At 41.0% G+C, this 15,984-nt stretch overlaps 1 protein-coding gene across 1 annotated transcript in view; it reads right to left on the bottom strand.

Moving 5' to 3' along the window:
* PLCH2 (phospholipase C eta 2) overlaps nucleotides 1–3,472 on the bottom strand; it is a gene marked incomplete at its 5' end in the record, with an annotated part of 72,196 nt that extends 68,724 nt beyond the window's left edge. Inside the window, one exon of the mRNA XM_084274691.1 lies at nucleotides 3,361–3,472. Within this exon, the coding sequence (XP_084130817.1) occupies nucleotides 3,361–3,472 (112 nt within the window). The remainder of the gene's footprint in view (nucleotides 1–3,360) is intronic.
* Nucleotides 3,473–15,984: the final 12,512 nt, after the last annotated feature.

Genomic DNA, 15,984 nt, shown 5'->3' on the forward strand with positions numbered 1-15,984 from the left:
GCATTTTTATTCCAAAAGAAGCAAGAAGTTTGGAAAACCGTCTCAATTGATGAAACAAATCAGAAGCCTGTAGAAGAACACAAAGAGGTTCAAGCCCTCTAAGGTTAACAAGTATGGTACAGAGGTAGGTTGTAGGTAGCTACAATACAATGGAACCAAGAGATCAACTGAGGACCATTAAACCACCCAGTGAGTTAACCCCTGCTCTATCCTTTCCTAAGTTTTCCTGCAGATATATTGGCCCAAAGGAGAAAGCTGAAGTGTTGCATTTGACAGCACAGGCTTGATAAAGCTGCGATATCCTATTTGAAAGCACAAGCTATCCAAAAGAAAAGCTCAAGAGTACTGTGATGGTTTCTGTGTAGATTGATTAGCACTTATTACAATACAAAAGGCAAACTACGATAAGAGCTGTCAAGGAACAGGATTTAAAACAAGTCATATAAAGAGTTAATTAGGGAGTTAAGAACAAAGTCAAGTGGGTGTTCTGAACAAGCCTGCAAAGGGATTCCTGAGCTGCAGACCAGCTTTTGTTCAGGTTGAGACCCACTTGCACTGGAATGCTGGAAGCCCTGTGCAGGCACAATGAAGACTTTCTCCCCCTCCAGCTATTCCTGCCGTTTGTTTGCACTTTGTCCTGAGTAGTACTGATAGAGCTTTATGTATGGAAGCATATATTTGGGAGTTCTTGTTCAGGAGGCAACAAGCTACAATTCTTCCTACAAAGACAAATTAGTTCCCTAAAAGGCAGACTATATGATATAGCAGTAACTGGAACACACCATCTCACTTCTGAGGGCCCCACTAACACTTTTTGTCTTGTCTACTTCATGATCATAGGCAGTAACTGAGAATGCATTTCAAGTGAGTGAGTCCTGTACTGAATATGTGAAGTTCCAATTAAAATCTTGGGCTAAATCAACCTTTATTTTAATGAAGCAAACAAGCTCCTCCTCCGCCTCAAGATCTCTCTGTAGCACAAATTCATCTGCCACAGACATCAGTTACACAATTCCCTTCCTCCTACCCGCTCTCCAGTCAACACCTGACGTGCAAAATCACATCTGTAATCTCAGGCTTCCTACGAGGAGAGCTCATTTTCCTCTGCACAAGCTGTCAACGCTCAAAAAAAAAGAGCAGCAGCTAACAATAGTTATTCTTTGCGCTTTGCATCTCTCAGCTCAATTCAGACAACTCCATGGCACAAAGCCACAACCTGAGGCAGTATAAATCCTGCTCTCATCAAGAAAGATTTTCCAGAAGCACTTGAAAGAATCAAGGAAAAAAGTTGCAATCTGTTTTGACAGTCCCATCCTGTGACACTAATTTCTGTTTTTTAAATTATGTGGCCCAAAATGTTTTGCTTTGAAGAAGAGGTTGGGTTTTCCTTGCTCCCTTCAGGGACTTCACAGCTGCTTTCTACTGCAGTGATTCCTCCCAGTTTTTCTGGGATTTTTCTGGCAAAGATTAAGACTAGAGTATTTAGGAGCACTACATTCAAAAGCCATCTTCTGACTACCTGCCCTGCAAAGAGAAGTGCTACACATTCCTTTTAAATTCCAGTGCTTATCTGTTAAACCACCAAGGCTATGACTTCTATTCCTTTTCCCTCTCATCTACATTTACCTGTTTCATCAGCTTCATTTTTACATCATTGTTTCCAATCTACATTAATTGCCAAAGGGGGCTACAAGCCACCAAACTAGTGTCTACTAAAGATATTCCAGCTAATTAATTCATCTTTCAGAGAAACACCTCTGCCAACCAGCACTGGGAGGCAGCTAAAAACACTATGGGCAGATTCCCATTCTTTTAGAAAGGTCTTGACTTTTAAGCCACATTTGCAGACTAAACCAGGTATCCCTTCTTGTCCCCAGCAGATAGCAGGTAAGAGCAAGCAGTCTAATAGGGGGTTTCCACTGCATTTGGACAAAAATAAATATCTAAAAGCAGGAGCACAGATTCTGTGTACAGCAGCTCAGGCTGACACTTCAAACCTGTTCAAGTCAGAAATACACTACTTGCTAAACACATGGACCTTACATCCCTACAGACACAATGAAAGCAAACAGCCAAGGAAGACAAATGCATCTTTTGGTTCTGTGAAGGCACCAGTGTTATGATTCTTTGTTAATAAATCATGGTTGACATGCACATCATGTGTGGTTTCAAGAGTAGATAGGTATTAATCTCCCAATACACTTCTTCATCTTTGAAGTAATTTTAAACTTCATATATTTAGCAAACCAAGAGTTGAAACATTCCCTGCCCTAAGAGATTTAGTTGAAGATCAGAAGGGATCGTGTCCATACCCCCCCCTTAAGCCACAAGTCAGACAACCATTCAGGGCTGGTTTGTTACAGACACCAACTTGGACTGTTTGAAGGTCTGGTAAATAAGACTGCTCTTGAGCTGTCTTTCCAGTCTACCTGTTAATTGTGCCAAAGGGGTTCATAACAATTAATACTGTGTTTAACGAACACTGAAAAAGCAAGTAGATACTTAATGTCAATTATTTTATAACACACATGCATAAGTTTCACCATTAAAATTACCAAGAAACAGCTTTTAAACGAGAAAAGAATTTAGGGCTCAGGATGTATCAGTTTAACAGGGACCCAGAAAGGCTCGGTTTTAATCCTATCTTCATGCATGTTAGAGGGTTTGCTGCTAGCAGGAGAACACAATGCCATGCTAACAAATAAAAGCAGTTCAAACTTTCCTAGTCCTGCAAATGTACAGTTCCTCATGCAAAACTGACTGCCTGGGAATGTGCAATGAGAAAGTGCTAGTGATTCTAGACATGAAAGTCCTTCCGTTTCCATGACTCAGGCTTCACAGACTGTACATACAAGCAAGGCCACAAGGATCCAGAGATACCCTTATTGTATAAGGCAATGTGCCATGTTTTATTTAAACTCACAACAATTTCTGCCTTCTGATACCATCTCATTTAATTCCCAGCCTACATGAGGCATTTACAGTCTCATATGCACCACCAGCTACTGGAACAGGTGAAGCACAGGCCAGAGAAGCCACACTTCACTGTCTTGAAGGGTGGTTTAGGTGGATCTTTTGTTTTGGGGTTTTGTGGGAGACATTTGGGGTATTTGATTGGTCAGTTTGGGGTTTTTTGGGGTTTTGTTTCTTTGTTTTTGTTGAAATACACTTAATCTAAAGTCTAGTCATCATACAAACTACACAGAAAAAAGGAACTGAGAAACATACATGCACAATTCCATGAAACAAGTTTAAGGAAAACTAGAAGTCCCATATGAAATTTCAATAGAATAGAAGTAAATTGGGAGAAAATTCTCAATACCATACTGTTATATGAAAGGACAATAATCCTTCACTTACCTATTGTGATGATGTTTGCAGAGAGGAAGTGAAAACAGTTTCCATCATGGGTCACAAGTTCTTCCCTTCGTGTTAAATCCCCTGGTAAAGATTTTGGAGAAGGCAGAGCCATTTCAAGCTTTCAGAGCACCCTAGCAAGAGTGCTTGCTCCAAGTCAAAGTACTTCAGAAGAGATATCTGCAGAAAGATTCAGTTGAGCAGTGTGAATATCTGAGAAAAATCAAGGATTTGAGGATGCTGCTGGCTTACTTCGGAAGTTGCAGTGACTGCCCTCCCTGGAAGTCCACATTCAGGATGCTGTCCTGGTTTTATCCTGCTGACATATATTCCATGCATCGAAGAGCAGAATTTATATTACCAGTGTGGAGAAAGGACTACCCCTCACTGCAGTCTTGATAGAATGGATGTGATGGCCCTTCCCTAGGGCAAAACAGTTACAAGTATTCAGCGGCTCTTCCCAGGGTCTCTTCCACATTGCAAACCTGTAGAAGACATGTATTTTTTTAAAAATAGTGGAAATTGCTTTAACTCTTTACTATACAACATTTACTACAGGAACACAGCTAGGTGACATACAATGCACTGACCTCAGCAGTTGTTTGTACCCAGATAGCTCTTCACATAACAGAAGACACAGACTCTTCTTTCCCTCACCCCAGTGTTTTCTATAATCACAGAAAGCTGATCCAGCCAGCAGCAACTTCTCCAGAAGCCAAAGTACTCAATGCTGGGTTTAATTTTATTTATATTCATGCACACACATACACACATATATTCACTTATTCCATAGAATGATTAAGTGTATCAGCTATATTCCCAACGGACAGCTTTGAAAACCAGCTGTTGTGAAGTTGGCTCATTCATTCAGTTGTTTCTTACCCTTTAAAGCTCTTTTCTCCTCTTACATGCCTGTCAGTTGTCTCCATACTGTGCCTCCATTATTGCCTGGCATCCTCCTTCCCCTTTTCCTACCCATCTCCTGCCCAGTGGCTACAGAAGTCTCACCCTTCCAAAGCTTTACCTTCCTCAGAGAAAGAAGGTCAAAAACTTTCTCCGAACCAGCAGTCACACAAGAGAGAAACCTGGGATCCTGCCGTGTGCTGGTAACTGTTTGAATCTATGGGAGTCTCCTTCAGTTTGTAATTACAAGTTGAGCTCTGAAACATTGCCCTAACATGTTTTGTTGTGAAAGCACAGATCCAGTTTGACATTATATTAAAAGAGAGAGGGCAATGAAGCATCACTATTAATTTACAGTGAGTAGAAATGGGGGGTGGGTGGGGGTGTAGGTGAGAAATTTATAGCAGAAAGTGACTGAGAGACATCCCTGTTACAGCATCTGCCACTCAAGTTGTGCCTCTCCTTGTCTTTGGTCCCTCATTCTGCTTCTTTGGGAAGTCACTTCCCCTCTATAACTACCTTTCATCAGGCCCCACCTTCTCCATTCTCTATCTTGTCAAAATCTCTTGTGTTGACAGGAAGCATGTCAGTCAGTGAAGTAATACCCATCCATGGAGCCAAACGCATCGCAGCTTCATATATGGGACAGCCCTTCGCAATATTAATCCCATGGAATGTCACTATCATTAAAACAACTTGTTTCCACATTTAAAGTGGAAAGATCAGTAGGTGAAATTAATTTGGCAAAGAATATGCTTATTACAAAGCACAGCCAGGATCACCAAAAAGAAAGTTACAAAGTTCGGACAGACTTTGCAAACTGGATAGAAAGGGGAGAGAGGTAATAGGTTAGAGATACTCCCTGTTCCCCCCAAAAATACATCTGTGTGCATGCTGTCATCTGTCTCTGTAATTGCATGTCTTCAGCAGCACTGACATATACAGAATTATGAGAATACAGAACATCCTGCTTTAGACTGACCAAAAGCAATTCCTACATGTTCATGTATTCACTTTGTGCATCTGAAAATACTTGTTTTTTCTTTTAAATTAATCCTCAAATTAATACCAAAAATATATTTACATACACAGCACCTAGTACAGCTCTGCCTGAGAGGGTCTCTGCAACTGAAGCAATAATAACATGTTAAAAAATAGGAAGAACTTCAGCAAAGGAATTACCCGAGGGTTTTTTTACACGCAGAGCAACAGCACTGTAGGCAAGGTTAAACCAAAGGAAAAAGCCTACACAGCCAGAAAACAGTCACTGCACACACCATTCAAACATTTCCAGTTGCTGATATATCAAAACATATCTGCAAAATACTACTGAATCTCAGTCTTCAACTGTGCAAAATCTACCAAGAGACAGGCTCCTCCTTCTAAGGGAAAGCCTGGGCTGCATTCAGTGTTGATCCTGCTTTGAGCATAAGGTTGTGCCAGACAACACATATTCTGAGGTCCCATCAGACTTATTCTAGGAACTGATATTAATCTATTATTTGAAGTAGAAATTGTATGATACTCATCAGGAGAATTAATGACCCTGTAACCCCCCCAGGTCCTTACATAGATTAAAATACAAGAGAAATATATTTTATTAAAGGCAACATTTGCTTATTTGCTTAAAACTAACCCTTTCTGTTATTACATTTCTGGTGACTATTTCCATACATTGTTAATACTTTGCATTTATGTAAACTTTTGCTGAAGACAGAAAATAGGCTTAGAAAGAAAACAGCTGAGGAAAAGTCTTAGGACACGATCCTGCCTTGATCACTCTCTCCTGCAGCCTCTCCCTATGCCTTCCAAACCCAAACTTGGTTAACAGATCTTCCTTGTCTAACTTTGCTGGCCTACTCTAAAAGCGTCTCCAAAATTTCCTAAGCATGACAAAGTATGTGATGTCAAGAAAGGTAGATTGAATACAAGAAGCAGCTCTAGTTAAACACATATTTGTTCAGTCTATTTTCTGCCTCTGCTTTACATTGAATGAGAGAAGACTCAAGGAAGATTATTTATAACTCAAGAACTGAACCAAAGCTAGACATTAGAAGACATCTCAGGAGTTAAATCAACTGCATTCACTGAGAGAGGCAAAACTACACTCAGTAGCCTTTCTGGAGCTCCTACAGTGCATAGTATGAGCAAGTACTGCTACATCTGACAGGCAGTGCCTTGCAGCAAGTTATCAGTCTGCTTTGGTCAACAATTCCTCCCAACCACAATTTTATATCCACCAGCCACAAAGTGCCATTTCTGGGGCCTGTGCATTAAGTGTTTGACCCTGAGATCAATCCAGGAGACCACAGCTCATAGGACAGATTAAACCCTTTAAACATTGAGACAACATCTATCCATTTGCTTCTCTGAAGGTTAAACTGGTTGGTAGTTACATTTTGCCAGGATCTCACCTCCTTGCTTTAGGAGGTTTTTGAGAGGTCATTTCCTGTGCAGGAAGTTCAATCCCTGTGACTCATTATAAACCAAATAACATGTCCATGAGCATGAGGAAGACTGAATGGGCACAGATGTTCATGCTGGTATATACTGGCATCACTTCACTGAAAGCACCATGAGCTGCAATACTTCACATTGTATGGCTCACTGAGTATTTTATTGTCTCCAATCATGGCAAATTCACATTTGTTACTCTTTTTTTCTGATCTGAAAGATATTGTGACTCAGCCAATCTGCAAACGACTCCCTGCTTTCATGCAAAAGATGTTCTTTCTTCACTCAATCCCACCTTTTAGAGCTTCTGTACAGGTCCTCAACGCCCCACCCCCCCTCATAAACCCCCTTAACCCAAAACCCTGTTTTGGTTTAAAAAAAACCAAACTGAAAACCAAAAACCCCAAAAAACTCCAGCCCTTCTCCCCAGAAAGAGCTAGGCAGCACAAATCCTAGGCAGCCTACAGAAAAAAAACACACAGTCCTTAAAAATACTGCAGGATTCAATTTCGTATCATGAAAGATTCAGGGGCAAATCTTCCAATAGAAGTAGATGCAAGAACCTCGGTTGGAAAGTGGGAAGTTTCTTATGAATCCTGTAGGATGAAGATCAGTTACTCTCACTGCAAGTACTTCACCTGTTAGACGAGGAACTGGTCCTTGAGAGCAGCACTGCTCACTGGCTGAATTCGCAGAATGGCCAAGAGAAAGCAACTGTATCCATTCAGGCCACATGAGCAAGATTTAAACTTACTGCTCAGGTTAAGAGCCCTACCTCAGTAATGTGTCAACTTCCATACTCCGTTAGAAAAGGGGACTTAAAGTGTTAGAGACAGGCTAGATATCTCCTGCAGTTAAAAAAAAAAAAAAAAAGAAAAAATCTGTGTACACCATTAACAATCCTTTAGCCATTTTTATATCAGCGTAGTATTTAAAGTTTAACCCCCAAAGACCTGTTTTTCTGTTCCAGGAGGAAACACGTGGCAACCACAAGAACTCAAACAAGCTCTGATATGCTTCCAGAACAGATACACTCATGCTGTGGATGAAACATGAATTAAGTCATCACTTAGACCTGAGCATTTTTATCAGGAAGCAGATCAATAGGATAAAAGAGCAAAGTGTTATCAAATGAGAGGAAAAAAATTACTAAGAATTCGAATCCGAGACTCTGGATTTGCTGTTAAACTTTGCTGCTGCTCACTGTGACATGCTGTTCATTTTAAAGAATGCAACTCCATTCACTGGGCAATTCCACTGGAGATAACCTGCACGCCCAGGCATGTTACTTCGCATCCAAAGCAGCTGCAAAAGGAAAAAAGTCTGTTTCGGTACCATGGAACAAGGGGGTGAGCCCACACCTTAGGGTGTGATACAACATTCTTTTTCCCAAGGGACAGAGCACACACAAGACAAACCCTGGCCCGTGATACAGAGCTCTCCGGTTCAGATAAAAATACAAGGGGGAGAGAAAAAGGGCAGTGGAGTAAAGAGGACATGAGGCTATCTTTCTGGCAGCCTGATACATTTACCTTACACCCAGAACAGAGTCATACCACTTAAAAGGAGCACTTAGCATTTGTCAGGTTTTGCTCACCCATCCCTTGCAGCCTGAACTGGAGCTGCACACGCAGGAGAGCCCTGCATTTTTGCTGAATGATATAACCAACTATTCCTTACGCAAGTCAGGAGGCTCATTATTAAATCCAAATCATTTATTTCAGGCCTATACTGACTGTGTCATTTGACTTTACAAAATATAACTTTACATTTACTTTACATTTCTAGCATTTTCTCTATATATGGGACACTTGCTTGGAATCTCCTTTCCTACTTCTCCCGAGTTGCCACAAACCCTCCCAGTTCCAGAATTGTTACTTGCTGCTAGCCAGTTCCCAGCCCTATCCGAAACGACACAGGAAACACAGCACACAGCAGCCCCTTGCTTCTCAAGGGCATTTGCATTTCTTAACAGCAGAGAAATATTTTATGAGAAGTGAAAACAGAACTAATTAAGGAAGGCTCTAAATCTCAACCAATACCTTGGCTTAGAAATGAGTGCTCTGAAAGTGCAGGCTTCACACCATGAAAAACAAAAAGCCTCAGAGACAGAACAGGGAGAGGAAGATCTCCTTGTCAGGAGACAGATAAGAATTGACTACTGATGGAAAACTGAGCTTTAACTGCACATGGGAATTTGTGAGTCATATTGAAGAGGAGACACAGATTACAGGCTCCAATGCCATCTGTAATCAAGATATCTGTAATCACTCCAATAACGTGAATATTCTCAGTTACATTACCACTCTTAGTCACCCTCCAGAAGCCCTGCTTTTTTTTTTCCCCAGCCTCATCTAAAGAGAGAGGAGGCCTGTGAATTTTAATCAAGCTGGTTTAGTTCAGTTTATTGCTGTACTAATCAATGACTTCAATATTAAGGAATAATTAATGCTGGGGAGTTCAAAAGCAGATGGCAACTCATGCTCTTCTTTTGCAAGTCTGTGGAAAACTATAAACTTCCTCCTGAGGATGCCTAGTGGGACTGTACACAAAAACATCTAAACAGAGGAAGGACAACAGAGAGAACAGGAAATGAAATGAATACCTCTTGTTAGCTAAATGGTGAGGTAAAATGCTGACAATTGAACTATCAGTACATATTCATTGTACTTTTTCACCACTTGTATCATTACTAAGACAAAAAGTTCTATAACAAATAAATATATATATCCTCTCCAATGGGAACAATATGAAAAGCCAGTCATGGTAAGCGTGAGACCTTTCAGATGCAGATACATCCAGAGCACAGGTTTAACACCACTGACAGTTACAGTTTCCAATATGAAATGGCCAGTACTCCCAGCAAAGAAAGGTACTGCACCTCTGATCCCTGTTTTGATTTCACTTCTCTAACCTCCACTGGGCAACTGGAAAAAAAACAAACTTCGGCTGTGTATGACAGTTAAGGAGGCTTATACCCCTGTAGAATATCAAGCACATGCACACACACTAAAGAGCCAGTTACACACACCTTTAGGAGATGAGTAAACACAACCATTCAATGAAAACTGCAAAGATGGGACAATCCAGTGTTTAAGTTCTGCAAATGGAAGTCAAGACTTATCTTTACACCACAGCTCCCTCCTTACAACGTTGTGCAAATACTCCACAAATCTACACTACTTCCAAACACTGGACTTCTCTGAAAGCTTTACACATAGAAGCCAGTCATGACAGACTTCAAAACTAGAGATAATTGAAGGACACAGAAATAACAGTGACAGGGAAAACCAGTTGGAGTCCTGTCCAAGTATCATACAACTTAGATTTCTTCTGAAGTTTCACACCATCAATTCAAATAAGCACAGATGCCCAACTTCCTTTGCAATTTCAAGCAGTGTACATGCTCTTTCGAACAACTCAAATCTGTTTTGTTTGCTTTCTCCTTAGGGTCACAAGCTGCTTTTTGTTAAGATTAAAATTAAGAACCTTCTATAGAAAACAGTTGAGTTGGGGAGCATTAAATTCTTGCAGTTTGCAATTCAGACTCCATTTCCAATAAATGCTCCTAGAAATTGGTTGATAGAATATTGGTTTGCATAACACCACTGTCTATAAAGATCATCTTTCAGACATTCTTGAGAGCTTAAGTCACCATCCTGGACCTAAGGCTGATCAGAGTTTGAACAGTTGGCAACATTTTAATTTACCAAAGTAAAGAACCTGAACAGAATCAAAAGTGTGGTCTCTTTTCAAGTGGGTCTTTCTTCACATGACCCTACTATTAGACAGAAACTGAGTGAAAGTGACTGCTACGTGTGTATACTACAAAGCTTACACTTGCAGCTTAGAGAAGGCTGCATTTTTTTCTTCCCAAGCATCCAAGCTAATTTCTGAAATAATGAATCTCCTTCCCCATTAGCAAGAAGGGGTCTGGGAACCACTCAATCCACTCTCATTCCTCACAGAGAAGACAGTGACACACACAAACACTAACTAATGGACTTGCTACAAGGTTGCAAGTCTTTAGGGCCTAATCCAATAAATGTCAAAGTACAGCTCTGCTTTGTTCACCATCTTATCGTGGACTTAGTACTTCGTTAGTCAATAAATAACATTGCTTCAACAGCCTCCTCTCATTCAGAGTATGTCTAACCTCGCAGGAGGGAATAAAGAAGTGGGATAGGTCACTTGAAACTGTAAGCAACAAAAAACCTCCTATTAATTAACAAAAGATGATCCAAACCCAAAATTGTACACTACAAACTCACTATCCAAACAATATAGCACCAAAACTACAATGTCCCTTCTAAGCATAAAGAAAAGCCAAACACAGACCCCAAATCCACACACAGAGGCCAGCTCTAGGTGGGCATTACAACTGGTGAACCCAACCTTTGTCAAAGGCTTACCACGAAGCCCATGGTGTTTCTGCCAGTCTTTCTGGCAATTTCAGCCATCAGACAAGCTGTCTTCAGCCCCACACACAGCCAACTGCCTCTACACAATCCAGCATGGTCACATCACTGACATCCCACATCAAGTGGTATACATTTCACTTCGTTCTTGCAGCAGTCCCACCAAGCAATACCAGCACATAACAGATCCCAAAGCTATCTGGGTTTACCTCCTCCTCTGCAGGCTATACAGCCTCTTCCCCCAAGCACTGCAATTACACCCTCCGTTGTTTCCTCAGGCTCCATTCATCACCTTTCTTCTTTTTTAATAAACAGAACCTGAATTACATATTTTCAGTTAAAGGCAGAGAAAAACGTCTATGTTCCAGCATCTAAAGGCACTAGGAAATCAGGAATAACAAGCTGGGGAGGGGACCACAGGATATTTAAGGGGAGAAGAGGCAGGGAGGAGCCTCTTTTAAGCTATTTTATAGTAACTAGTCCTGCAAGGAGAGCTGTGAAGAGACATCCTCTTAACATGAAGTTCAATACAAAAAGCGGTATTGCGAGTTTCTGTGTAACGGCCTTTGGCAAACAGCACCTGGAGGGGATGGGAGCTACAGGGGTTTTGCAGCACTTTCAGTCTCTCCCAGGAATGTTAGTATGTAAAGCTCCTTCACCTTCCCACCTGATTTCCCTCTTGATTTCTGAGGCAATCCAGAGCTCCCTGAAAATTATTAAGATGCCAGAAGATTCTCCAGGAGCCATTCCTTAATTATATGGAAAGAAGTGAGGCTGTGAGAAACGACAGGGAAACGCAGCGCCAGATCAGCAGCAGGTAGACAAAAATCAACCTCTCCAGCTGCATGCTGCATTTCTGACTCAAATGGATCTGAAAGCCTCTCTCAGCTAATGCTTTCAGGTGCATTGATATGGCAAAACTGCACTTCTAAAATTATTCAGGGTTTATTTTAATATTTACCTCACACTTGCTTGAAATTCAATCTCAAATGGATCAGTGAGCCCTTTAACAACTGAGATCCAAAGGCCAAGCATCTAAAGGTTTAGCAACCGAAGATTTATATGGCTCTTCTCATCAACAGAGCCTCATGCACTTGACTCAGTGTGCATTTTATTGTGGCCCTTTTGCACCTGAGGAAGTTGTTCACCACATGTAGCCTGAAGCATCATTTCCCTATCAAGAACCCCATCCTCTATCTTCTTATCTCTTCAGTGAAGACTTTGTGCTTTTCATTCTATTTCTACTCAAAAATCAAAGAGTTTTTCAAGCGTGGACTCCAGCTACCACTGCTCTTTGTCAGGCATTATTCTTCCTGCGGACCACCAGAAACTAAGATTCTCAAAACACCCCAGCATTAGACCTGCTTGTTGTGATGTCTCCACTGAAAATGTCCATCAATAACATAGACCCACAAGCAGCCTGCCAGACAGAAAAACAACAGGAAGGGAAGTCAGAACTCTGCCTAAGCATGTGTGAAGCTTTGTCACAGCCTGCGGTTTTACAGGTACCTATCCAATGGCTTTACTGTGTACTTACCTGTGCTGAAAGCAAGTGCTCCACCCCCACAAAATGGAGGCAGATTAAACAATGAATAAAAGGTTTGGAAATTCCCTATACATCTTAAGCCTGTGTTCCAAGCAGTAACGTGGAAGTCCAGAACTTCATAATGACTTGCAGGAAATCCTGGGCTGAGATGTCCTGCAAAGCAGCCACATGCACTGTGGTTAGTTCAGGGGTCAGGGAGGGAGAAGAGCTGCCCTCTGGAAAAGGACTTGGCTGTGTTATACAGGCCTTTTCTTCACTGTCAGCTGATCCTGAACACAGTCTCTACCTACCACTCATTCCACACGTGCCATTATGAATTCTTCACAATAAGCAATATACAGGAAGGTTTGCAATCATTTAATGAGGCCAGTGTTATCAGTGGGAGCAGAGGTTAACTCCAAGGGGGATGCGAAAGGAAATTCAAGCATTACACTGGAGAACATTCTTCAATAGCAAGATTGGATTAAGTGAAGACTATCATGGGAAACAGTGGGTCATTTTATAGATAACTAATGCAGAACTGAGACAGATACCTTGGCACATGACAAATGTATCACAGTAAATTCAGATGATCCTTAGTAACTCACTGTCTTCCATGAAAAAAAAACCTCTCTTCTGTCTCATCCTATTAACCACTCAAATTTATTTATACAGTAATTTTCTCAGATCTGGACAAATTAACAGGACTAATAAGAACAAATTCTAGTCATATCCACAAACAAGCTATAATTACATTTAGGAACTGAGTGATCTATGTGTTTTATTTTAAAACCAAAGTCATCTGAGAAGTTCTGTACTCACAGTTTCAGAATACAAGAACCTTTCACTCTGTACCTTTTATTCCTAAGCAAGAATAAAGATTCTTTTACAAAAAAATTTACATCTTTTACCTCTATAGCTTTTTACAATATGTGTATGTTATTGACAAGCTGTCAGGGTGATAAGGACTTCCTGCAGCAACATTCACTTACATGCCCTCACACAATTTTAGTTAAGTATAGAGTAGCTTTCAATTCAGCACAAATTACAGAAATTATGAATGTCACATCAGAAGAAAACAAAAGCCTTTTCAGATAATGTAAAAAGAGCTTGGCCATAAACCAGAGTTATCATTTTTGCACAGCCAGAACAAAAAACAATCAAAAGCAAGGAATGACTGAAAATTTTGCAGTGGTTCTGAGGGTGAGAATTTGACAAGTTTTTGCAGAATTTACAGGCAAGACCCTCCATTGAACAGTCTCATTTACTTACCAAAGACAAGGCATGGGCTTACAAACAATTGCTCTATCTGTGGCCCTTTAAAACTTGTGGTTCTATGACAATCTCCATGAGTTGCAAGGACAATCAGGAAAAAAAATTCACTTTCAGGCTTATGCAAGGATTAAACAAACAAAAACTACTGAGATCAAAATCCTCCTGGCTTTACGCAGGAAGTCACACCTTCGGCAGGTGATCAGAATTACAGATCCTCTGGGCTGAGAAGGATCAAAATATGACTGTTATAGGAGCTGATCTTCCCAACATAGTCATCTAATACAAGGATCAGCAACCTCTTAGTGCTTCAAGACACAGTTATACAGACTCACATTATACAGATGTGTATGACAAAAGTGGATCTAGTAAAGTATTTTGCTTAGCAAATAAAAAAGGCCACTGTTAAATGGTCTGCCACGTCAAACATATCTGTATCCTGCCGTGGTGTCTTGCCTATACATAATCAAGCCTCAGAGCCCAGAAACAGGCAAACCCATCAAAGTTATCCACCTACTGAAGAGCTGAGACAAGCTAACATGTATTGATCTGTTCTTCACACACTGGTACTGAGGCCATTAGAATGCACTGACTACGACACCACGCAGCCTTGCCCGCATTTAGATAACTAGCACATTTCATCAGCAGGCACTGACCTTCCCTCACAGCCCTCTGTCCTTCATCTGGACTGAACAGTTCCTTCACACTTAATCTCACTAGGCAAAAAAGAATTGTCGTCAGCTAAATTTCCCTCCCCCCCCAATAAAATGAGGGAAAGGTCTCTTAATAAACAAAACTTTGACCACTTTCTTTTGAACAATAAACAACTTTGAGCTAAATTCTGAAGATGGCATTAATTTCCGTCCTCAAACTTACCACAGTCAGGAGTGAATCTAAGTCTATTTTATTTTTTACCAGTTGAAGCTACGTCTACAGTGAGACAAAATATGATTCTAGAAATGATCACCCTTAGGACTTTGGGGTATCTAACCTCTGGAGCCCAAGGCATTTTAAGCAGCCACAGCACTAGCTATCTGGTCATCGTTATTTGCCATATCTCTGCAATCACAACTCACATTTTTCTGCCAAGAAAGAAGTGAAAAATCTTTCTCCACAGTCCAAACAACAAGAACAAACAGCAGCCAAAAAACACATGCCCTTTTGAAGGGTCATTTGTATCTTCCCTTCCAATTTAGGACTTACAGGTGTTCAGTCACAGAATCTGCCAGGTTATATTACTTAACAGGCATTTTATTTAAATATCTAAAACTTATTTAACATTCAGCTTCACTTACCCAAGTTAGTTTGAGTTCTGGCTTGGTACACCTGTGAAAGCTCAACTCCTTTCAGAATGGAAGTGCTATTCTCTTGTGTAGAAGAAAGCAGTTATCCACTTAGAAAAGTCTAAACTTAAGTGACAAATGCAGTTCATCCCTATGAGCTCCGAGAGTCTAAAAAGTCAGGACTCACAGAATTCCAAGGTTCCCAAACAAGAGAAAGCAGGACCAAAACAAAACCAGCATTAGACATCATGCTTTTCCCATTCTCTCTAGTCCTCAAAAAAGACAAGAGTAGCAGCAAGGTCTGTTGCTGTTCTAAAGCTGTACCTATTTCTGGGGTAGCATATTAGAAAATGTATTACTAACTTCTAAAAGTGAGCAAAAGCATTAGAAGTACACCACGGGGATACCTGGAAGTAGCAAATAAAGCAAAACCCAGAGAAAACCACTCACTCACCTCGCTACCTTCTCCCCGGACAGTGCGGACAAGCTATCCCAGCTTCTCTGCACGGTGCATCGGCACCTTCACAGGCGTGACCAAAAAAAAAGGAGGGAGGGAACTGCAAAGTCTGAGAGCCAAGGCTCCACCCCTGCATTTTCCATGTTAAGGGCTCTCAGCCTGCTCCTCACAAAGCAGCTCTTACAGTCCTTACTCAAACAGTTCAGCTCCAGGGTAACAAGTTCAAAGTGGGAGGAGGCAAAAGGAACCAGAGGGTGGTAACACTCCTCAACAGACAGCCCGTTCCTTTGACATCTGTAGAACCTGTTCTTCAGG

The sequence above is a fragment of the Gallinula chloropus genome (genome assembly GCF_964237585.1).
Source record: "Gallinula chloropus genome assembly, chromosome: 23".
Classification (NCBI taxonomy): domain Eukaryota; kingdom Metazoa; phylum Chordata; class Aves; order Gruiformes; family Rallidae; genus Gallinula; species Gallinula chloropus.